At 37.9% G+C, this 25,523-nt stretch overlaps 1 protein-coding gene across 1 annotated transcript; it reads left to right on the top strand.

Annotated features, from left to right (window-relative positions):
• The first annotated feature begins 4,171 nt into the window (after positions 1–4,171).
• Positions 4,172–7,505, top strand: LOC140229747 (uncharacterized). Its single transcript, XM_072309982.1, has 4 exons — positions 4,172–4,187; positions 5,691–5,864; positions 6,895–6,978; positions 7,465–7,505. The coding sequence occupies exons 1-4, from the start codon at positions 4,172–4,174 to the stop codon at positions 7,503–7,505; spliced, it is 315 nt and encodes a 104-aa protein (XP_072166083.1).
• Positions 7,506–25,523: the final 18,018 nt, after the last annotated feature.

The raw sequence follows: 25,523 nt of genomic DNA, 5'->3' as shown, positions 1-25,523 counted from the left end.
TTTCTCGAAGAGTAAAATAATTGATTCAGAATGATAGTTAACTTAATAGGGAACACAAATTTCAAAATGGACAAAGATTATTGTATGTGGATTGTGGATTATTAAAAACCGATGTAGAGGAGTTCACAACAAGTGTCATTGAGAAGTGCCAACTTTTCTCCAAAAGAAAAATATTTGATTCTGAGTGATAGTGAACTTAGAGAACACAAATTTTACATTGGATAAGGCTTTCTGTATGTGGACTGTGGAGTATTAAAAAATGCAGTTAAATAAGAATCCGCATCAAAATGGTAGAAGTGTGTCACTACGGGACCTAACCTAACATGTTGTAATTCCAATCTTAAAACGATGACAACCCAAATGGAGGGGAAAAAAAATATTGGGTTCCATTGTGTTGGCATAACAATATGTGACCCTGCACCACAAACCAAACAAAAAGTCGCCAGAAATGGATTTCTAGTTAAGGACATATTGTGAAAGAGCAGACTCTAAAGGGCTTTTTACACTTGTAAATATTTGCTTAGCCCCGGACCAACGGTGGGGCTAAGGGGGGGGGGGGGGCTTAGCCCCACCGTTGGTACGGGACTATCCTTAGCCCACTTTCTGTTTACACTCGTTTTTGCCAAAGTGGGCTAGCCCCACCGATAGTACGGTACTATCTGGCCCTGCAAAATAGCAGGGGTTGTGCGGTGCTAGCACCGCAATTGCGGTGCCAAGCAAGTGAGTGTAAACAGGACGAAAAAATAATCCTGGGCTAAGCGACGGAGACGAAGTCCGACCCTCACTGACCAATCAGAAACGAGGTAATCAAGTGCTGCCGGTGCGTGCGTGTACGTGTGCAGTACACAGCGTAATTATGAATATTCATGTGGTTTGGAAAGTCCGGGGCTAAGAAATACGAGTGTAAAAAGGTCAGTTTTCTCCTTAGCCCCGGACAAGAGATAGTACGGGACTAATTGGCGAGTGTAAAAAGCTGAAAAAATTGGTACGGGACTAACGATAGTCCTGGGTCAGAGAAAGTCCGGGGTTAAGAAACACAAGTGTAAAAAGCCCTTATGATTTAAAGTGATCTATAACTCAGTTTAAATGGACTCTCCTAACCTATCGAAATATTGGAAAGAAAGCGCACACTCTGGAAAAGTGTGAACCAAGAAAAGAGGCTCTGAAGTACAGGGTCTATAAGTCTATTCAAGCGCTTAATCTCTACCCAACCGTGCTAGCTGTGCGATGAATGGGACAAAAACAGGATGTTAACCACTGGGGCAAGAACAATGAAGGGATTATTAGATTTAATTGAAATTGTGCATGCTCTATTAACATATTCGTCCATGATTAATGCCAACTTTAAAAGCAGTAGCGTTATCCCTTCAAAAGTTATCAGACTTGAAAGTGAAGAGTGTGCAAAGGGTTATCACCAAATGAAAAGGGGCCTCTAAGACATACCTGATCTCGTTACTCTACAAAAAAGGGTTGTAGAAAAACTATTGAAAATGCACTTTCCCATTCATTTTATGATCCCAAACTTAAGAATGATGTAGTAGAAGGGTAGCTCTTTAAGAAAATATGAAAAACTAAATATTGACTAGGTTGACCTGTTTCATCTTTTTTGAGTCCTTGCGTGAAATCAAGGGGTGCGACTTTTTGTTTGTTTTGTGATGCACGGTCACATAATATGTGACCGTGCTGATAGAAGGTCATTTATAACAACTGAAAAATTCACAGTCTAAAATATTTGACATGTTTTCCAGGTCATTGATCAATTGTTATTTAACTGGATAGCTAATAAAAGTGTTGATCTTTGTTCATTTGCACAACTTTGCCCCATTAAATGCATTACATTACGATTGTAGCGCATCCGATGGATAAGCGTATATAACTTGATGTCAAAATGATATCATAATATTGATGAAATAGACAGAAAATTCGGCTCTAAATTACAGGGTTTGTGTGCGTGTGTGGTTTATTTTGCCTTCTTGCCGACATACGCTAAAAGACAATTATTATACAGCTGTCTTCAAAATGACATAAACCAAGTTCAATTCATCAAACGCAAAAAAAAGTGTTGTTTTCTTTTTTTTATATGTTCCCATTTTCTTTTTCATATCGTTCCACCATTTGACCATTATTGTAGTGGTCTGCTTTGCAAGTAGTAATTAGTGCACCTTTGAACGGATTGCCCAATGTTCATCAAACTTCGCTAATGATAGCACATGGTATATTTTTCGTCAATGAAAAAAAAAAGAAAAAAAGATCGTGCATCTATAATTCATGCCTATGGTCTGAGAAGAAGCAGTTGATTCCTATGTATTATGCTCTAAGCTGCACGCCGAAACAGACGGTCGAGCATAGATACTTTATCCATTGTTGTTTCCAACAATGTTTTGCATATCTTTATCTTGTATATATATATCATTATAATATTATATTATATATATCTTACACATATATACATATAAGAGTGTGTTGTTTTCGACTTATTTTCAGCAAAAGGCGTGGATTAACACACGTGTGTAAACACACGTCTTACACCAAAACCATTCGCTGACAAATTCCTTTCTACCATATTATTTCTATGGCGTCTTGTCAACGTTCGCAGTTGTTGGTGATTTCGTAAAGCAATCATGATTGAATTATCTCGAAATATCATTCTTACCATAAAATTGCACATAAGACTGTTCGCATTACCACCGACGAGAATAATGATCTTATCATCAATCATACCTGTTCGTCTTTCTTAAGTTCAGTGTACACAATTGTTGGAATCTTTTCCCCAAATTCTGCAGAGTCTAGAAGGTGCATGGTGTAATAGAATGTAATAGGATGGCAGCGTAAGAAAGATGCGCCGTTATCTGCATTCTAATTACACGCGGCATTAGATCAACATTCTCATTGTACAGTATGTCTGTGCCTCTTTTGGTGTTTGACTGTTCACAGAGGAGCTTCTTGCGGAGAAAAAGCACAACGTAACCTTCAAAGCTGAAATTCCCCTACTAGCCATGCGCCTACTCATGACAGATGTCTACCCATTCGCCCGAGCTCTAGGTTACAGCAGTCACCGGATGAGCCAATTCCAAGTCGATCATTCTTTGGCAGCGGAGAGAAAGGGAACAAATGACATCATGAGACGGCTGTATGAAATGGAGAACACGTCTATACATCAGATTAGGACAACCTTACCAAAAATACTGCGAAAATGCGGATATATTCACATAGCGCGAGCATGCTATTTGGGTAAGCGGGTATTTTAAAATGCAATGTGAGTACTAAGGTTATTTCCTTGTACAGTACTCGAAATATCGGGCTAAGTATCAAGTCTTGAAACATTTTATTTTAATAGGATGTTAAATGATAGGCCAATGGTGGATGATGAACGATACGCCGATGGTGACTAGTGAGGGGTGTATGGCGAGTTTCACCTTAATGCATATAGGCCTGTGATAAATAAGAATTGAACACTATATATATCAGTTACATTGTGTTAATGCATGATGACCAGATGCCTGCTAATCAGCATCATGAAAACGATTAAACACCTATAGTGGTTCTTCGTTGATACCTTACCATACAGGAACCACTGCGGAACCATTTTACGAACCACTTGTGTGTGCAAAAGATTCAGTGATTATAGTTTAGTCCAATGGTACGTGAATGGTAGTTCTCCGCTGCGTTCATGGTATTTTCCAAATGGTCTGTGCAAAATGGTCCACCGATTGACAGTCTCAATGGTATACCATTGGACAGCTTTGATTTATTTGCAAGCGTAATGTCTGCTAAAATTACACTGAGAAAGCATTGTCACCATTCTTTTCATTCTACATCGAAACAAATGATTCGTCTGAAATGATTACGTGTCCATTCTCAACAGAGATGAATGATTACGAACCAGAGTCCTGTTTCTGCCAACCACCGTTCATTCAACTTTTACGTCATAACAGATTTCGAAGTGAGTACAAGCGATCTGATGGCAGTGGCAACACGTATTAACCCTGATAAGCTAGCCCAATTGTTGGGCATTGAGGATCACACTGAGACCCAAACTCGTACAGGAGACAAGAGCCAAGACAACATGAAGATGCTGACAGAGTGGAGGAAGATAATGTGTCCACCAGACTACAACCATCGTACCGCCTTGGCTGATATCATGTATGATGCAGGGCACGAACCTGTTGCCATGGGTATTCTAACAGGTATTAAATTTAGATACCTAGGCCGGCGTTTTAATGAGTGTCGTATGTATAACTGTGGCAGTTTGAATTGGTACAATCGCATCATAGATGGAGAAATAATGAATTGGAAAAGAAGGCATGTGACGTGATGCAAATTGTCAATACCGAAATCCTTGACCACAAAGAATGTGTTTCTTATCTCTTAATTTCATTTTTTCGTTTTTTTTTCAGGAAAAAGAAAAGAAGTATCCCAAGCTTTGTCATGTTATTTGCAAAGTTAAAAAACCGTGTAAATGTACTACTCTCTACGTTTGATTGTAGTCATTGCAATCAACCTAAACAAAACAAACCAAACTATCTGGAAGCTATTACATGAAAAGGTGAAGCCACTTTTGATCTCACAATTTTTTTTTTCTTCAAAATAATATATCAGACTCAAACCACACATGCAAATTAATGTTTGGACTTCTCAACCCTTTTCATCGACTGCGAGGATCTTTGCTACATTCCCTTTCGGGACATACGAAGAAACAAAACCAACGAATCAAACGCAGCCGAAATGAAATTATTTCAATGCAAACACTAGAAACAAATCCCCTCCCCTTGAAAATGTAGGGGCGGGAAATTATGTAACTGTTAATATGATATCCATTAGACTTTTGATAACACAAAAAGTGGAAGCAATAACATAATCTATTCATAACCTCTTCAGAGCTGATTGCAACAAATGTTACTGTTCCATGGAAAAATGTTGCACTTCGACTTTAATTCCTTGCACCTAACATAACGTTACATTTGATTTTAAAACAAGGTGAAAAAAAAAAGTGTCTTTGATAATGGATTCTGAGGAAGAATATTCGGATTCCATTTTATTTCTTTCACAATTTACAATCGCATAGTTGTAAGTCATATTTCAATGTAAAATGATTCGTATCAAACTAAATAATAGTAATTTCCTTTTCCGTAGACTCTCCCATTAAGCTCTTGAGACTACAAATTTCTAATTCGAAAATCGAAGATAAAAACGTCTCTATATTATCATAAATGTTCATGTGACATAAACAAAGCTTTATTATTTGAGAATATTTCAGATTTTCTTTGTTCTATTTAGATAAACTTGTTTTAAAACATAAAGCTAAACAATTATGGATTAGCGTTTGTATCTCAGTACTTCATTTGTATGTATTAAAACAATCTATAACTCTTTCGCCTTTTTTATATGATTATATTATGATAAGGCGCCAAATCCATGTTTGATAATTGAATACTTCAGGCGCAATCATTTCCAAGATACGATTATGAACTGTTACAGGTAGATGAGAGAGAGAAAACGACACAGGGAAACAGTACACGACATATATGAAATAATAACCAATTTTTGTAAGTCAAGAAAAGTAACTATTTCTTTGAATTATTCGTAAATACTTCAACATAATTACTATTCTTAACAAATCGGGTGAGTGAGTGTTGGCTGTGCATGTGAAATGTCAAATGATTCTTGATAAATTACTACGATCAATCTAGGCGAATATAGAGACTGCGTCCCGAGTAGAGAGGTTCTCGTAGAACTGACACGTCAAATCCCTGCCAATAAAACCGGTCAGCTGTGCAAAGTGCTGGGTGTCAAACAGGAGCACCCTGGCGCACACAATGAGCGTGACGTCTCGGAACTGCTTGTAAGATGGATGGAGCAGGGCAGTAGATGGTCCTGGAAGATAAAGGAGACATAATCACCCGATCAAGGTATATAGAGTGATCTTACTTGAAAACCCCTTTGCCGTACTTTGATATGACTATGTTCTTTTACTATTGCAGTTAACGTGTGTTAGACTCTTCTCTTTTTAAACAATATTAGCTCAAATGTTTCTCGGTATGTAGGCCTATACATCTTTCGACGAGATGATGTAGTTTAATACACGTCTCTTTACGATCGATGAGGGGATACTGATTGAACACTCTGGGAGAAGCGTGTCTTCACTTATAAACGGCAGCCTTGTTGAAAAGCCAATCTCGTCATACCAGGTAGAGTTATATCTTGGCAACAGATACCTTTCAATCTATCTTCTGTGTGCAAGGTTAGAGACACCTCTATTTTACAACTGAAGAGTTTTGTCGCAAAATGAGGTAAGCGTCACATGTAAACATTTCAAGCTAAGTCCATCAGATAAAGCCAAATAACATCTTTCCAGTAATACCTCACTTGTGAAATAACAAGGAATATTCTTCAAGTTACGATTAAAAAATATTCGGTATTTTCTTATTTTTTTCTTTGTTATTAGAAGCTTTAATTACAAATATCTATTCTTAACAAGAAAGGATATAGCTCGTTTTGCGACAAAACTCTCCATTTACTCGTACTTCTTGAATGTTGCATGGTCGTCTTGCAATGAATCTTCATTAGGTTTGATTGTCTGATTGAAACAATGCTATAAGTATACCGAAACTGTGGGGTCACGATATCTGCAGGTTTGCAGTCAGAGCCAAGTAATGTTATCTGTTAATGTAATGTGGAACGAAAGGAAAAAGGTTTTTCTTCCATTACCCCCCCCCCCTCTCTCTCATCCTATCTTTCATTCTCTCTCGAAATTCCTTTTCTCAAAGTGTGATTTTAGTAGCAGTGTGTTCAAGACGGATGAAACCATTGGTGAACAACGTGCACAGTGATATAGAATTATAGTTCGATAGTATTACTTTGTATACCCTAAAGATTTACATCGTTTAATTATAGAGTGCCGCAAAAGGGAACAGCGGAAGTTGAGCAATGAGGTGTATGAGGCTGGATTCATCGGTCTAGCCAACGAAATTATGACAGGTAAGCCCGCCTTATTTCGTCTGTCAACTGATCAGCAGGAGTAATTAGACATTTAAGAATTTGTTCTCATTTTGAAGGAAAAACTTAATATAGTAACCTTCGCATTTTGTATAGCGCAATAGTCCTTACATTATGTATGGGTATGTATGTATAACATATAAAACACGAAATAGATATAAACATGGCTAATGAAATCAAACAGCAAGACGTAGGTAGAATGAATTGTTAAAGATTTGATAGAGAATACAAATGTCATGTACAATACAAAACTTCGGATACACATTCTTCGCGGGCTTTTATTATAGTGGACACAAGACTGGTGGACACAAAGGCAGTCTCGATGATAAAATCTGATGTTGTGAAATGTTGTTTTTCCCACATGCATGAATCTATAGTATTTCATGCAATCCGCTTTCTCGTCTATTAATTGGTTGATTTCTACATGGATTGTCATGTGTGCATCAGTGTCTTTATTCTTAAAACCAGGAATCAGACATGGCAAGGTTACGCAACTTACGAACAGCTGAGTCCAGTGAGGCAGCAGGTATAGTTTTCCGCGCATGTTAAAATTCATTTACGTGTTCTTTAAATCTTATGTGAAATTATTCTCCTACCATACTGTACACCCGTCCACCAGTCCGTACACGCGCTTATTGAAACAGGAAGATGAAAAATGAACATTGTATATTAGAATACTCGCTTAACTTACCCCCATTCTAGCACTGGAAGCAAAATAGAAAACATTTCCTGTACGATGACCACTAGCAAATTCAAAGATTATGTTGATACGATCTTCTTATCTCATTATATCTATTTGCAGCTGATGTGAAACTTCATGACTTTTTTAATTTCAAAATCTTACTTTCTGAAATGAAACATGATAACTTTCTGATCGTTAATACTGACTATGTTAAAAATAAAACTGTACGATGCTGTTTGTCCCCTATCATTACATTATAATTCAATTGTTATTTTGACCGAATAGCAAAATTGCAATTTTTCAAATATAGTGTTTGCATGCTGTATTTGAATTTCTTGTTTCAAGAAAACAATAATCTTAAGACAGGTAAATAAATCACAATAATGAAAGTCCTTATTATGAACCCCACCACTTCTTCCAATATCGCAAATATATTCAGTGGCAGGACATCTCCCATAGCATAGGAGAATTCATCCTGGCTTCTTGATGTTCGCTAGATATTGCCGTCATCGTCATAATTTCAGGTTTTCAACATTGAAGTTTGAGCTATTGTCGAAACAGGACACTGCTTGCTATATAGACAAGAAAACTACCCGAACTCACAATTGTATTTTTCACACATTTGTCGAAGACATGACATCTGCATAAAGAAGGAAGAATACCAGTTTGTGTAATAATCTTTAATCGATTCTTTTTTTATCAATCCATCGCCACTGTAAGATATAATTGCAAATTTATAATGAATAAATTTAGTTGGGTAATTGTTGGTTGGTAAAAAAAAAAAAGAAATTCATCATTCTGGGCAATTATCACCCGATTAAGCTTTTATGTGACTAAACCAACATTGCTCATTTACTCTTACTTAAATATTGGGAGAATATTTACCAACCGAATTGGTAATGGAGAGTTGGGTACTTTTTGCCCCGCTGTTGTGTTATTGACGCATTCCTTTTGCGTGTTGAGTAATTTTTGTTGGGAAACTAATACTTGGGTAGAAATTTGCCTTATATGATTTACCCACGTTAATTTGCACATTAAGCCTGGGTATTTCTTACCAGTACTTGGGCAATTATGTGACGTTCCTTTGTAAGTTGTTAAATTTTCATGGACAAGTAAAAAAGTTCGTGCGTGTACGCGTGTATGTGTGTATGTATGTGACAGGGTGCTTATGTGTGTGTGTGAGACCGGTATAAGCCTATGTTTGGAAGGATGGCCGAACATTACGATTTTGTAGGGGGTACCAAAAATTGCTATAGGGTGTTCTCCGTTTTAGGAATGGGGGGGGGGGGGGGGGCAACACACACACACACACACACACACACACACACACATACACAGACACGGTATTCTCTCTCCCTCTCTCTCTCTCTCTAAAGCAAGAGCTACATTGTGGACGTATTTTGACCCAAAAAATTCTTACGTTTCCCTTTATACCGTCAACACCGAAGGGGTCAAAAAAATCGACATTGTGGGAGCATCTGTCTGTGAGAGCAAACTACAGGATACTCCTACAGTATTGCTATACCTGACTAGACTTGCTTACCACTTCATTCCAGATTAAAACCCAGTAAATTAAAACTTGATACCAGTTGATACCAGTTGGTTTCTATTGGCTTCTGCTTTTTTTTTTTTTTTTTTTTGCTCATGAATATTCATAAGCTACACAAATTATCTTGATTTGATTTGATTTGATTTAATTTAATTTGATTTGATTTATTGGTTTCTGTATCATCATTGTATACATACACATTCATGTATAAACATAGATATCAGTTGTTCACAGAGTATTTTCTTCTTCATTGTCTTTGCACAATGTACAGCAAAACGTACAACAAAAAATACAACAATGAAAAGGATAAAATATTGTTAGATTTAATGTTTTTTATGATTTCAATAAACTCTGAAATGTCTGAAATATATGAGAAATTTATTGAATATTATTGCTGTGATATTCACAATTTCAACTTGTACCTTTGCTGAGGTATTTAATTATTTATAATAATAGTGTAATCTACATGGTAACCATGTCTTAAAGCATTACAACTTAACGCCCCTATCATGTCAATGAAATTCTCCCTGGTACTAACTACGTAGGTCTAGGATGTTAAGCCTAGATGTACTTGTAGGTATAGGCTTTACGACTCGCTGTAGGATTATGATAGGTTAGATATGAACAGTGTCTTGAATTACACATATTCTGGTAAACACCCATACATCAAATAATTCAACACATATTTAAGTTTCTCAACTGGATCCCAGTTGATTCCAGTTGATACCAGTTAACAACTGGTACCAATTGATTCCAGTTGGACGAATACCAGTTGAATATGGATACCAGTTGATACATACCAGTTGATTCTAGTCCCACATTCCAATATTTCCATATTGAAACCAATTGCCTCAACTGGAATCCCTTGGTACCAATACCAGTTGCCACCTAGTTTTTCGACCTGGGCCTGATTAACCAAAAACTAAACTGTGGGACAAATGGAATTTTGGCAATATCTAATTGGGTAAAATAATTTGGTAGGGCAAACGATAACCCAACTCAAAATATAGCCAACTGTTGGGAAATTGCAAAGTTGGGTAAAGTCTCATTGGTCAACCGCTGGTGGGCAATCTAATTTGCCCAACCACATAGCAAACTTATTACTCAACATCAGTTGGGCAGATTTTAACCAATAGTTGTGTGGACAGTATTAAAAGTATTACTATTGTGTTGGTTAAAAGTTGGGCATTATCTTTTTTGGCCCAACTATTTTTAGAGTGTATTATTTTTCTATTTTGCTTTTGTGAGGAAGATAGAGATGGATAAAGTGCGAATGTTAAAAATTTCCACACAGTGACATGTGCAGAGCAAGATCGTGGTATGAACGTCATAACTGTTAAGAGTAACTCTTGCAGTTATGAATTCCTGTCAAGCCATCAAACTGTAACAAGAATTGGATAATCATTACATTATCATCTTCCCTTTTCTCTTTACCTCGCAGTAAGATGCAAAGAGATGATTCATGAAGAGCTCGAACTTCCTATGTTCTCGGAAACAATCATGGAAGGCCGCTGGGATGTGCATCCTATTGTCAATCTTGCCTTGTCTTCGAATTCTCCTGGCTGGGGACTGTAAATGATCAAAAAAGGATTTATCCTAGCCATCAACCTTGAAAGAAAATTAAATGACACCCTCACCGGCATCAGAAGGAATTCCTATATCATAAGCTATAGCACAATTAATACTCTCGAGAAATAAAGGATCATTGTGGAATGATAGAGGTGACATAGAGTATAATGTACACTATGGTATTTGATACTCAGATATCATTGTCAATGACAATGTAGCTGCGCACCCATTTTCACATTCCTCTGTAGTTAAGAATAAGACGTGTTGTTCATGTAAATTCTCTTGTTTTTATAATTATGATAATGACTAAACGTAATAAAATATCATAGCAAACATATACATTCTTAGTCCTTACGATGTTATTTGCTGTACGTTTGGTTGATGAATTGATACAGTGTTGGTGTATCGGAACAGGATTATGTATTGTTTTGAAGTCGACGCCAGAATGGAACAGAATCGTGTTCTTGTGTTCTTGTGTAAGTGAAGAAAACAAATTTGAAATATTTGGGGTTTTTTTTCCTGAGAATTTAAGCATAAGATTTTCATCGGAGCTACAACCCCATCCACCCAAGAAAAAGAACAACAACAACAACAGCAACATACATATGTTTTCAATAACCACGTGTAGCCCTACAGCATTTTTGCACTGAATTCTGATATGATTTCTATAATCACAGAGTGACCGTTATGAATACTAGATACTTGCTGTTCTTTCTCTATACGATTATTTTGGTTGTTCTTCTAAAGAGAATGGAAAGAGGCAAAAGTCCCCCTTCTTACCTAATGAAAAACAAACAAACAAACAAACAAACAAACAAACAAACAAACCCGGAAAACATTTCGATCTTATCCACACGTAATTATGTGGGTGGACATTAACGTCATAGAATACTCTAGGGATAAAACATGTTACAGTCTGCGTCGAGGAGGACAAGTCCCGCCCGGCCTTGGTTGTCTTTAAACTTCGTGCATGACTTAATGGTACAATTATTCGTCGTGAATCATAGACGGAAAATGTTTGACAATAAGTTGAAAAAGTTATTCCTGTCATGTCTGAGTAGCTGAAAACTGATTAAGGATGATATTCAACTATAAAGGAGCAGCATTCGTCCATGTAATACATTCCATAAACACGAAGACGTTTTGACATAGATGACAGCTACTAACGTATACGAGCTGCTAAGTAGCCCATATAGCCACAAAATAAATAAGCCATACTCTAATTGTATTCCTTCTGTTTTTAAAGACGTTACTTTAACGTTATTGTGATGTTCATGTAGATCATACGAAAAAAGTCACAATAAACATACATCTTGTGCTTTGTGATTAACAATTGTACGTATAGTGTACATTGATGGCAGTGATTACTTCCTGCAATTTGTCTTTACGTTTCATTCTTGCCGTCATACCCATTTTTAAGCAAGCTGTTGCGTTTCCGTGGTGAGAAGCACTGATCAATACTTCACATGTTTACTCAAGTATTAATAGCGATACACAGCTTGGAGATACCTGATGCATACAGGAGATATGAGATAGCGGCATATTATATAGGACTATACTGATTATAGATACGTGATTTGGGAAATTTAGTTTTAACATAGGTTTCGGCATCAGCTGGGTGGCTGCGTAAAATATCATACCTGTAGTATGTCAAGCATTGTGGTGTCGTTGAATAAAATCAATAATGGATGAAAGGTAGTCTGTGTGGACATGATATAGTAATTTAGTGCATTCAAATGGTGTGGCTTTATTTAGTATATTTCCGTTGGATTCTGTGCTGTTAGATGAAATGACTCTCAGATTGATGTTGAAGATCTGTTGAATTTAACACATTTTTCCAACAAAACAAATAGATACTTTCTTTGGTTATGCCAAAGTAATAGCGTCTGCTTTATTCTGAAAGAAGCATTATGATCAATGTAGTCTACGTTCGATGGAACAGTAAAATCAGAGTTTGTAATTACTATGGAAACTTTTGAAGATCACTATGTAAGACTTTCCTCGTCTTTAAATGGGACCAAATGAACTTCCCATAGTCATGATAGTGCATCAGCAATGCTGAGTAAAGTGTAAGGAAATTCAAATGTGTAACAAACTCAAGCGTCCCCTAGCAAAATAATTGTATACAATCATGATAAAATTGTGACGCTAGCAAACATCACAAGCCAATCTGCAAACACACACACACACATTACTAACCAAAGACAAGAACTAATGAAGAGAAATAGGCATGAAGAAATCAGTGATTATAATTGCATCTATCACACACACACACACACACACACACACACACACACACACATATATATATATATATATATATATATAATGTGAGAGATAGTTCCCTGGGTCCCGAACGTGCGCGGTGCCGCATTGTTGGTTGTATATAATTGAAAGAAATTGGACTGAGGCGGGACGTTGCTCTCGATCTTAGTCTCCCTTTTATTTGTCAAGCTTTCGGCCCGTCATTGGACCTTCGTCAGGACCTTCGTCAGGACCTACCAACAGAACGATTATTATATGAATAACCTGATGTGTCATATAATATATAATGCAATTTCACATATTGCCAATCATTTCCTTTATATACACAAATCAATCATTGAATTCAATACAAATATCCAATCTAACCTCAAATCATCATCATAATAACATCATATGTCCAAAATATGTATATAAATAAATTCTTATATCATAATACTGCCATATAATAATCATATTCTCCTATAATTCTTTGCATAATCACAAACAGAATCATTATACATATATATCATATTCATATGTCTATTTGTATTGCGTATATGTATACATCCACATATAAATACATTATTGTATCATAACGCTGTCATATAATAATCATATTACCTTATAATTCCTAGCATAATGATCACAAACAGAATCATTATACATATATATCATATTCATATGTCTATTTGTATTGCGTATATGTATACATCCACATACGCACACACACACCCACATACATACGCATATTTCGGTAATATAAGAAATACATACGATATGTTGATTTAGATAGTATTATATCAACCGGAGTTGTGTGTGTGTGCGTAGGTGTGTGTGTGTGTGTGTTTGTTTGTGTGAGTGTATGTGATTCTGTTTGTGATCATTATGCTAGGAATTATAAGGTAATATGATTATTATATGACAGCGTTATGATACAATAATGTATTTATGTGTGGATGTATACATATACGCAATACAAATAGACATATGAATATGATATATATGTAATGATTCTGTTTGTGATTATTATGCAAAGAATTATAGGACAATATGATTATTATATGGCAGTGATATGATATAAGAATTTATCTATATATATATATATTTTGGGCATATGTTATTCTGATGATGATTTGAGGTTAGATTGGATATTTGTATTGAATTGAATGATTGATTTGTGTATATAAAGGAAATGATTGGCAATATGTGAAATTGCATTATATAGTATATGACACATCAGGTTATTCATATAATAACCGTTCTGTTGGTAGGTCCTGACGAAGGTCCAATGACGGGCCGAAAGCTTGACAAATAAAAGGGAGACTAAGATCGAGAGCAACGTCCCGCCTCAGTCCAATTTCTTTCAATTATATAGATATATATATATGGGCATACATGCGCAGGCAAGATTCAAACCTACAACCGCCTGATCATCGGCCAGGCGTCATCTACACTATAAACAACGGAGCTTTTGTGCGTTCGACAGCAACTGCTGTTTCTAATCTAATCAATCTAATCTCATAAATTTGAATAGTAATAACTAGAAGCGAAAATAGCTCAATTCTTGTACCCATGCTCCAAACCATTACACAGGGGGAATAGCTGCTTCTGATGATGTTGTTGTTGTTGCTCCTGTTGTTTCGATTGAAGGACATGATTTTGAAATGTCAAATTGATATACTGCCACCACTCCACTGTTGACGGCATGAAAGTCACGATTATGTCCAGCGTCATGCGTCGTATGCTGTATGAATGGATTAACATATCTTGTACACATATGAGCACCACGTCTTCTTCGCCCGCCCCAGAGTAGCAGTGTGAACTGAATAATTGGCTTCAAAAGACCATAGTCACGTAAGGACTACTTCTTATTCTTACTCTTCTTTTTGAATAGGACGAGTTCACTTGTCACTTTATTAAACTATTATTACTGTGGCTTATATTTACTGACGCATGATCACTCCTTTTCACGGTCTGCGTCACTAAAAACTACACCTATCATTCGTGCCTGCATGTTCCTTTTTACATGTGGTTTCGCATATCGTATCGGTGGTCACAACCCATTGTGATTTCAGTTTATATCTTGACAACATTTTGTATGTCTGTGTGTCCGTAATTCTGAAACTGCGCACTGCAGCTGGTCTTTAGTGGTGGTTGTTGTCTTGAAATAGAATGGAAAATCTTACCAATTTACAAGTTTGGACTTGAACAGATGAACAATTCTGGCCTCACACAAATCATTTTGCTTTCTTAGGATGTATGTCTATGTAACCATTATTTCAAGTCGCAAACATGTTTTTTCTTTATACTCAATATTTATTTTAAAAAGCCAGGACTTCTGTTAATTTATATACTCAGCCAGGAATTCAGTATGACCTACATTGCTTTTAGATTGTTAACATATCACAAACCTGCTAGTCTGCAAATAGATAGAGTGATGTTTGCTTGTTTTTGTTTGATATATAAGTTACATAATCATGAACATATGGGAAACATACAAAGTATATTTAAAACAGAGTCGTTTGACTCGCATAAACAACGATATAAAAGGAAATTAATGGTATAATATACAGTATGCATGTCTATGCAGCAGGAATTACAATCACAGTTGTAGTTAAGGAGCGATTGTGCGGAGGGCCGCCATTGTAAGCATTGCTTGAAAGAATGGCCGGACCGAGGAAAAGGTAGGGACGTACTAAATTCGTAACAATACAAATTCTGCTGCGAAGATAGCAGGGGAAAATAAACTCTGATGTGTGATGGTGGTGAATGTGCGTGCAAGTGCTTGAAAGTGCCCAAGGGCTGGACTTCAGAATAATAGAAGTTAAACAAAACAAAAAGTCCACCAATGTAGATGTCTGGTATATAGAGGCTAAACTCGGTCACGTTACTTTCAACCTTATGATGTCTTTAGGAAGGCTGTTCATATTCACCCTAAGATGATTTATTAAATGTTATTATAGCACGGTACAGGGCATCAAGGCTGATAAATATCAAAAGCAAGCAAACAAACAAACAAACAAACAAACAAACAAACAAACGAATAGAAACAACAATGCCGTAGGATAGCATATGCAGCCATAATGTGTAAAGTGCATAAGATCTCTTTCCGTATTCTTGGACCATTGCAGTTTGAACTGTGCCCGAAAGAAACATGATTGTTGTGATGATTTTAATTACCTTCTGCCACAATAAAGTTATATCAAATTAAAACTGAATAAAAGCTCTCGTTCCAGAATCAATGTATATCATGACAATTTCGGCAACTACTCATACAATAAAGACAATGATATGGAGAGAATTTTAGAAATGAACCTTTTTTTTTTTTTTTTTGGATGTGGTATCTTGTTTCGATGACAAAATTTTAATCACTGGGCAGATTATATGTATGGGAGCTTGCACACAAATTGTTAAATGATTTTAATGATCTCCTATTGACATCTACCATTTTATTATCTAGCGTACTTTACCCCAGTGGACCTTGGCTTTACATCGTTTGATGAATCGTCTGTAAATAAGGGGACAAAGTTTGAGTGGATCATTTTTTACTGCATATTCTGTATGTGCAACTTACTTGTCCTGGTTGAAGACGCTAAACTTTCCAAAAGAGGGTGATAAATGAGATGGAAGGATTCTGAGCAAACATTTACATGAGTTTTGATATTACACATGTAAGATATGCTTGTAAGGTCAAAGTGTTCATTTTTTGAAGGACACATCATGATTGCAATGCTTCAAAGATAGACTTTGGTTTCATATTCTCGTTTACATGCAGCATATCACGCAGAATTTTTGAACCTAGATAACCATGAATCAATCATGCCAATAGTGCCACATATTTTGTTAGATTTACATGAGAGCAGGACATGAATACCATCAATATGTTTAATTGCAGTAAGAGACATTAGCGGTTAAGGTCGTCTAATTTGACATTTTGTATCCTCGAAAAGGGTTGTGGGCTGATCAAGCTATTATGTGCTAAGATTCAAGGGACGGTTAAGACATTGCCTTATTCTGCTTCTTTTTCCGTCATATCTTTCCTGCAGGAATCAAACAACTCTTGTGGTGAAAGCCTAATACAATGTTCCGCACAACATATCCCGTGGCTTGTTAATCGCATTGATTTTTTTTAAAGCATCACACCTTTACCACTTCTCACTATTCCACCTTTTCTACTGATCATATACTTACTGATGACTCGCCTGTTTGATAACTTAACTTTTTGTACATCTTTAGTTTCACTTTCATTTCTTTAATACTCAGTATTCCGTTTCGGAAGAAAATCTACCTAATACCAGGCTTGCTGCGTGTAAGAATTTGCCAGCTTTTCACCGGACAATTTCTGAGGCCGGGCAAGGATTTGGGCAAGTTTTGCATGTATCTTTTTTACCGGGCCGTTCTACTTAAATTGTGGGTATTCTGTGTGATTTGCGTGCCAGGGGCTGGCAACTCAGTGAAGGAAATCCTCCAAGGAATGGCAGAAGTTCCTCAAAATGTCATTATCTTGGCAGCATAAGGGAACTGCGAAGTACCTGCGTGCGAGTTGCCTGCGAGGTGCTGCCGCTGAGGGCCTCCTACTAGAGTTCTGCGTGGACATCTGCGGGCAATTCCCGCGACTACGGAAGCTTAAAAGTGCCAACCAGATGACGAGATAAGAAGACGAGAAGACAGGTTAAATACCGAGAAGCCGAGTTATTGCAACTCGGCAAGTCGACTTGCTTGGATCAAGAAGACAAGATGACAAGATGACAAGTTGTTGAAACTCGGTAAGTCGACTCGTTTGGGACAAGAAGACATGATAACGAGTTGTTGAAACTCGGAAAGTCGACTTGCTTTGGACAAGAAGTCAAGATGACAAGTTGTTGAAACTCGGCAAGTCGACTCGTTTGGGACAAGAAGTCAAGATGACAAGTTGTTGAAACTCGGCAAGTCGACTCGTTTGGGACAAGAAGTCAAGATGACAAGTTATTAAAACTCGGCAAGTCGACTCGTTTGGGACAAGAAGACATGATAACGAGTTGTTGAAACTCGGAAAGTCGACTTGCTTTGGACAAGAAGTCAAGATGACAAGTTGTTGAAACTCGGCAAGTCGACTCGTTTGGGACAAGAAGTCAAGTTGACAAGTTGTTGAAACTCGGAAAGTCGACTTGCTTTGGACAAGAAGTCAAGATGACAAGTTGTTGAAACTCGGCAAGTCGACTCGTTTGGGACAAGAAGTCAAGATGACAAGTTGTTGAAACTCGGCAAGTCGACTCGTTTGGGACAAGAAGACATGATAACGAGTTGTTGAAACTCGGAAAGTCGACTTGTTTTGGACAAGAAGTCAAGATGACAAGTTGTTGAAACTCGGCAAGTCGACTCGTTTGGGACAAGAAGTCAAGTTGACAAGTTGTTGAAACTCGGAAAGTCGACTTGCTTTGGACAAGAAGTCAAGATGACAAGTTGTTGAAACTCGGCAAGTCGACTCGTTTGGGACAAGAAGTCAAGATGACAAGTTGTTGAATCTCGGAAAGTCGACTTGCTTTGGACAAGAAGTCAAGATGACAAGTTGTTGAAACTCGGCAAGTCGACTCGTTTGGGACAAGAAGTCAAGATGACAAGTTGTTGAAACTCGGCAAGTCGACTCGTTTGGAACAAGAAGACATGATAACGAGTTGTTGAAACTAGGAAAGTCGACTTGCTTGGGACAAGAAGTAAAGATGACAAGTTGTTGAAACTCGGCAAGTCGACTTGTTTGGGACACAAAGACATGATAACGAGTTGTTGAAACTCACCAGGTCGACTCGTTTTTTGGACAAAAAGACATGAAAATGAGTTGTTGAAACTCGGGAAGTCGACTTGCTTGGGACAAGACGTCAAATGACAAGTTGTTGAAACTCAGCAGGTCGACTCGTTTTTGGACAAAAAGACATGAAAATGAGTTGTTGAAACTCGGGAAGTCGACTTGTTTGGGAAAAGCAGACATGATAACGAGTTGTTGAAACTCGGAATGTCGACTTGCTTGGGACAAGACGTCAAATGACAAGTTGTTGAAACTCGGCAAGTCGACTTGTTTTGGAAAAGAAAACAAATTGGTTAGTTAGTGGAACAGAAAAGTCGACTTGTTGCGGACAAAAAGACAAGTCAACGAGTGGTTGGAATTTGTTTAGGACAAGTAATCAAGGGAACAAGTTGTTTATCAACATTTGGGGTCTAGGAACACTACCGCCTGGAAAACTACCCCATAATTACTACCCCTTGGATCTGGATAACTACCCCCGGATTATACCCCCGAATAATTACCCCCGGGATAACTACTCCTGGATAACTATCCCACAGATGACTACCCCCAGATAGCACTATCAAATAAAACATCATCACAACAACAACAACAACAAAGCAGTGAATTCAAAGACAAATACAACTTCAACAATCACTGAATATTTCCGATGCCCCACCCTGACCCGATGGTGTTAGCTCATCCAGCAAAACTGGTAATTGGATTTATGTTCTTTCAGAAAAAAAAAGAAAAACTTGTCATTATAGTACCACCCAACGGCAACACATTGCCCTACGATGATCAAAGATATGTTCAATTTATTTAGAAATGATTTTCCTCACCAAAATCTCAATGCATAAACCTGACCAATGGAGCGAAATACTGGTATTTTTTTTTCTCCTGAAAATACTGTTTCCGTGACAACACAGTGTCTAACACCGACAAATGACGAATGTTGCACTACAATCGGGATAACTACTTCCTGCATTAGTACCCCTGGTATAACAACTACTACCCGATAGATACCCTATAGGGATTTACCACTGCAATCTTCCACTTTCCCAGCGCAGTTACCCTCCAGGGCAATCGCAGGGCTAGCCCCGAACAACTTACCTCAAGGGCTATTCCCGATAGGGCAACTCATGGGCGTCACCAGGGGGGGGGGGGGGGGGGGTATGCGCTAGGTGCGAACGCACCCCCTTCAGAACCTTAAAAAAAAATTGTTTATTACAAAAAATGCTTCAGTCTGCGAGCGACCTCAACGCCGGACGCTAAATAATTGTGTTTTTTTTTCTTATTCAATTCTTATTTTTATTTTGCACCAGGGGAAAAAAACAAAACAAAAAACAAAAAACAAAAAACAAAACAAAAACAAAAACAAAAAACCAAAAACAATCGCACCCCGGATCTGACAGCACTGATGCATTATACATACTGCATTATACATATGTTTACTGTCTATCGACCGTACTGTATACGTAATATTTCATTCATTGTGCAACGGATTATCAATTCAGAAAAAGCAAAAGCTCCATCGCATGGGAGGAAGATACCCCGCCCACCACCTCCCCCGTTATAGGTCTCCAATCAGTGGCGTAACTGGGGTGGGGTGGGGGGGGGGGGGCACGTGCCCCCCCCCATTCGCTGGTTAAAAAAAAAAAAATCAAAATGGTAATTCAAGGGTTAGTAAACTGCTTTTGAAATTGACATGAAAGGGTGAGCAAGAAATTATTCTTTTTTTCTCTAAGATTTCTTTTAACCATAATTAAAGAGGCATCAATAGTGTGAAACATTGTTCAAAAAGCCCGGAGCCGACAAAATATTGTGATTCATCGTGATTCCTGGTTGGCATTCTGAATGATACACTGTAAAAACATGGGTGTTAGATTTAACACCACGGGTGTTAAATCTAACACCGATCAAACTTCAATAAAGGACCACACCCACAGGTGTTAAAAATACACTGTGATGGTGTTGAAAAGTGTTCACCTGACACTTCGTGGTGTTAATTTGACACTGTACCAGGTGTTATTTTGACACTGTACTGGTGTTAATTAGAAAATGACACCACATGGTGTTGATTTGATACTTGTTGGTGTTAATATCAATGGTTTAACACCCGTACAGCTTCAATAAGGGACCACACCAGCTGGTGTTACTTTGGTGTAAAATTATTTTCACATTTTTTCAAAAATCTAGTATTTCAACGTAAAATTCTTGATCGTCTTGTTTAAATTAAAAATCAACAAGAAGTGCAGTTACTAAGAAACTCTTCAAAAAACAGTTTAAAATTTGGAAATGACACCCGGGGTTTTAATTTAACACCATAAATGAGCACCAAAAATTTAACACCAGCTCGGTGTTCACTATTTAACACCGGACTTTTTGCAGTGTAGGCAGGATAGAGCAGTGTACTCAGAACATCTGAATGGCAAAGAGTCGCTGTAATGTTGCGCAATGTGATGTAGAATTATATCTCTGTACCTTACACTTCGTTATATCAAAGCCAGATCACTGATTGTTGCTTTACATACTACACTGCAAAAAGTCCGGTGTTAAATAGTGAACACCGAGCTGGTGTTAAATTTTCGGTGCTCATTTATGGTGTTAAATTAACACCCCCGGGTGTCATTTCCAAATTTTAAACTGTTTTTTGAAGAGTTTCTTAGTAACTGCACTTCTTGTTGATTTTTAATCTAAACAAGACGATCAAGAATTTTACATTAGAATACTAGATTTTTGAAAAAATGTGAAAATAATTTTACACCAAAGTAACACCAGCTGGTGTGGTCCCTTATTGAAGCTGGACGGGTGTTAAACCATTGATATTAACACCAACAAGTATCAAATCAACACCATGTGGTGTCATTTTTTAATTAACACCAGTACAGTGTCAAAATAACACCAGGTACAGTGTCAAATTAACACCACGAAGTGTCAGGTGAACACTTTTCAACACCATCACAGTGCATTTTTAACACCTGTGGGTGTGGTCCTTTATTGAAGTTTGATCGGTGTTAGATTTAACACCCGTGGTGTTAAATCTAACACCCATGTTTTTACAGTGTATAGTCTATATTAAAATGCCTTGCATTGCCAATAATAAGACTTGACGGGCTATTTCCCAACTTTCCCAACACACACAAACACAAACAATTAGGGGATGCTCTAAGTGCAGATTTTGGACATCCTTCCCCCGCTTGGTCACTTCGACGCCCCCTCGCTGGTCATACCTCCCCCAATCATGAACAACAAACCGACATCCTTGACTACCAGTGGCGCACCGCCCCCCCTTAATTTCCAAAGCGAAAACAACATATTATTTATAGCTAAAAACGGCAGTTTTTGGACTGTAAAATGTCAGAATTTTTACTCTCACTCGCTCCGCTTGCTCGTATCTAATCGCTCTGCCATTCTCGTGATGTTGCTGCCAGTACTAAATTGCCAGCAGTTGCACCCGGTGCGCCCCCTTAATTTCCAAAGCGAAAAGGATAGCTACAAACGGCAGTTTTTAGACTGTAAAATGTCAAAATTTTCAAGCTCGCTCGCATTTTAATCAAAACTTGATTCAATTCAAACTTTACATTTTCATTTTTCGAAAAGAATATAAACATTTCACTTCCTTTGGTAACATAGAATAAGGTTGCATAATCAAAACAAAGTAAATTGAGAAAACATAATTGTGGAACCTTGGGGTAACAGAAACGTTGTAAGGAAAATTGATTGACTGAAGTGATACAGACGATATAATCGTTATGCCATTCTCCTGATGTTGCTGCCAGTAATTGCCAGCAGTTGCGCCCTGTGCGCCCCCTTAATTTCCAAAGCGAAGAAATATAGCTACAAACGGAAGTTGTTGTTTTTTGAACAGTAAATTGTCACATTTTTCAAGGTCGCTCGCTCCGCTAGCTCGCGTTTAATCGTTATCCCATTCTCTTGATGTTGCTGCCAGTAATTGCCTGCAGTTGCGCCCGGTGCGTCCTGCTTAATTTCCAAAGCGAACAAATATAGCTACAAACGGTAATTTTTTGACTGTAAAATGTCAACATTTTCAAGCTCGCTCGCATTTAATCGCCTTGCCATTCTCCTGATGTTACTGCCAGTAATTGCCAGCAATTGCGCCCGGTGCCCTCTCTTAATTTTCAAAGCGAAAAGATGCGTAGCTAAAAACGGCATTTTTTTAAAACTGTGAAATGCCAACATTTTCGAGCTCGCTCGCTTCTCTCGCTTGCATTTAATCGTTGTGCCGTTCTCCTGACGTTGCTGCCAGTAATTGCCAGCAGTTGCACCCGGTGCGCCCCCCCCCTTAATTTCGAAAACGAAAAAATATTGATACAAACGGCAGTTTTTTGACTGTGTCAAAATTTTCAAGCTCACTCGTTCTGCTCGCAAGCATTTAATTGTTATGCCATTCTCCTGATGTTACTGCCAGTAATTGCCAGCAGTTGCGCCCTGTGCGCGCCCCTTAATTTTCAAAGCGAAGAAATAATTATAGGTACAAACGGAAGTTTTTGGACTGTAAATTTGTCAAAATTTTCAAGCTCTCTCGCTCCGCTTGCTTGCATTTAATCGTTATGCCATTATCCTCATGCTGATGCCAGTAATTGCCAGCAGTTGCGCCCGGTGCGCCCCCCTTCATTTCCAAAGCGAAAAAATATAGCTACAAACCGCAGTTTGGGATTGTAAAATATCAAAATTTTCAAGCTCGCTCGCTCCGCTCGCTCGCATTTAATTGTTATGCAATTCTCCTTTTTTTTTTTCTTTTTACAAAAAGTCCCTCCGTGGAAGGGGTATCCCCCTCCTACACCCTCTCCCGCTTGGTTGCTTCGCTCCCTTGCCGAGGATCTCACATCGTCACATAATGTATCCCCGTAATAGTCCTTCATAGTATTTTCATTTTCACTATGCTCTATAAACGCGACTTTTACACTCTTGTTTTTACAAAAAGTTACCACCGTGGGAGGGGGTATCCCCCTCCCACACCCTCCGCACTGAAGGAGCGAAATTGATCATCGTCGAGGATCTCACACCGTCACATAATGTACCCCCGTATAGTTCTTCATAGCGAAAGATTCGTGTATGTATACAATCACATGTATGTACATATATAGAGTATTGTGTAAATGTACATGATGACACAGGATCCAATAAATCAAATTAAAAAAAAAAAATCTCACAGTTTACATTTACTGTCAAAACGCACCCCCCCCCCTTGAAAAAAAAAAAAGAAAAAGCTGGTGACGCCCCTGCAACTCACCCCCTCCCCCGAAAACATCCCCCGTCCCCGGATAAATACCACCAGGACAATTTTCGCAGGGCAATTACCCACCAGATAAATATCACCCGGTTGATTACTCCCTCTAAGGCTTTCCCACCAATCCTGATAGCCTACAACTATTACCTCTGGATATCAAACTTCTTACCCTCCAGGCCAATTCACCAGAACAATTCCCCATCGGGCATTCCCCGAACCCACGGCCCACGACAACTACTCAGAGGCAGGCAGGGTTGAAATGTCATGGAGTACCCCATGAATATGTCTACTTATGGGCCCACATATTTTACCTTTATTTCATAACTTAATGAGTACATTATTGCATCTATTTTGAAAATTCTTATCACCGCCTCCAGATGTGTCTAGGAGAATTTCGATGCTATTTTCTGTTTATACCGTATTTAGTAGTCCGGCAGCCTAAAGCCATTTTTTTTTTTTTTTTTTGGGCCGAAGTACTTTTTCTCTGATACAGTTTTTTTTTTTTCTCTGATGATTATTCATCTTTTGGGTCTTTTCAAAGGTATTCAGGTGGTTGTGGAGCTCTCACCCTTGGGCAATTTTGATTATTCAAAATGGCGTCCAACATGGCCGCCACACAGCCCTCAATATAGGAAAATGTATGTAATCATGTGTTTTAAATGCTACTATATCAACGTTTGGATTGGAGCATTTGTCCAAAGGTCCAATAACTTGAACAAGATATTTTTGACATTTTTTGTTGCAAGACAGTTGCCACGGTAAACATTGAATTAGCTTAAAATCCCTAAAATGCACAATATAAATACAAAATGATATGGAATCGGGTTTGTGTGTGTGGTGAGGGACATGTTGACCAGAATGTTTGGCAGAAATTCGTAGAAACTATTTTACCTAAAGAACCTGAGTAGAAGGTTGCCATGGATACTTGCTCTTTGGCGGGTTGCAGACATGATATTTCGTCGGCGTTTTCACGAACTGACGCTATTTCGATTTTGGTCAAAATTTTCAAAATCGAGATATTGGTACCAAATGAAAGTGCTTTCAAAACTCTACCAAATCCCAAAATTTTAGATCACAAAATTAATTATTCTTAATTTTATCAAAGAAAGAAAAAAACGACGGTACTCGAAATATCGAGAAATTGAGAAAAAGGAGTTTCACGAACCGACGCACGAAAGATACGCCGGTTCGTAAAACCCGAATTGCTACGGTGAAGAGCAATGCGGGTTTTACGAACCGTCGCAGTTGCATTACTTTGAGCTTTGTTCAACTTACTGGCCTAGAATTAGGTTTTGGCCCTAATCCAGATCTCAGAGTGAGAACCAAACCTTCTGAAAGATGAATGACGGCCTAAGCCAGCCCACTGTCCACGAGTGAAGTGAATGGTAAGCTATAATCCTATTAAAATCATGCTCAAAATAACAGTTTCAGTTGGACTACCATAACCATTAATTGCGGTAGTGTGTAGTCC

The sequence above is a fragment of the Diadema setosum genome, chromosome 6, assembly GCF_964275005.1.
Source record: "Diadema setosum chromosome 6, eeDiaSeto1, whole genome shotgun sequence".
Classification (NCBI taxonomy): Eukaryota; Metazoa; Echinodermata; class Echinoidea; order Diadematoida; family Diadematidae; genus Diadema; species Diadema setosum.
This window is presented reverse-complemented; position numbering and strand designations above follow the sequence as displayed.

Excerpts from the sequence above, each read along its gene's own strand:
- LOC140229747 (XM_072309982.1), top strand. Across the intron at positions 5,865-6,894 it reads AAGATGGATGGAGCAGGGCA|AGTGCCGCAAAAGGGAACAG; the intron begins GTAGATGGTCCT and ends GTTTAATTATAG. Across the intron at positions 6,979-7,464 it reads AGCCAACGAAATTATGACAG|GAATCAGACATGGCAAGGTT; the intron begins GTAAGCCCGCCT and ends TCTTAAAACCAG.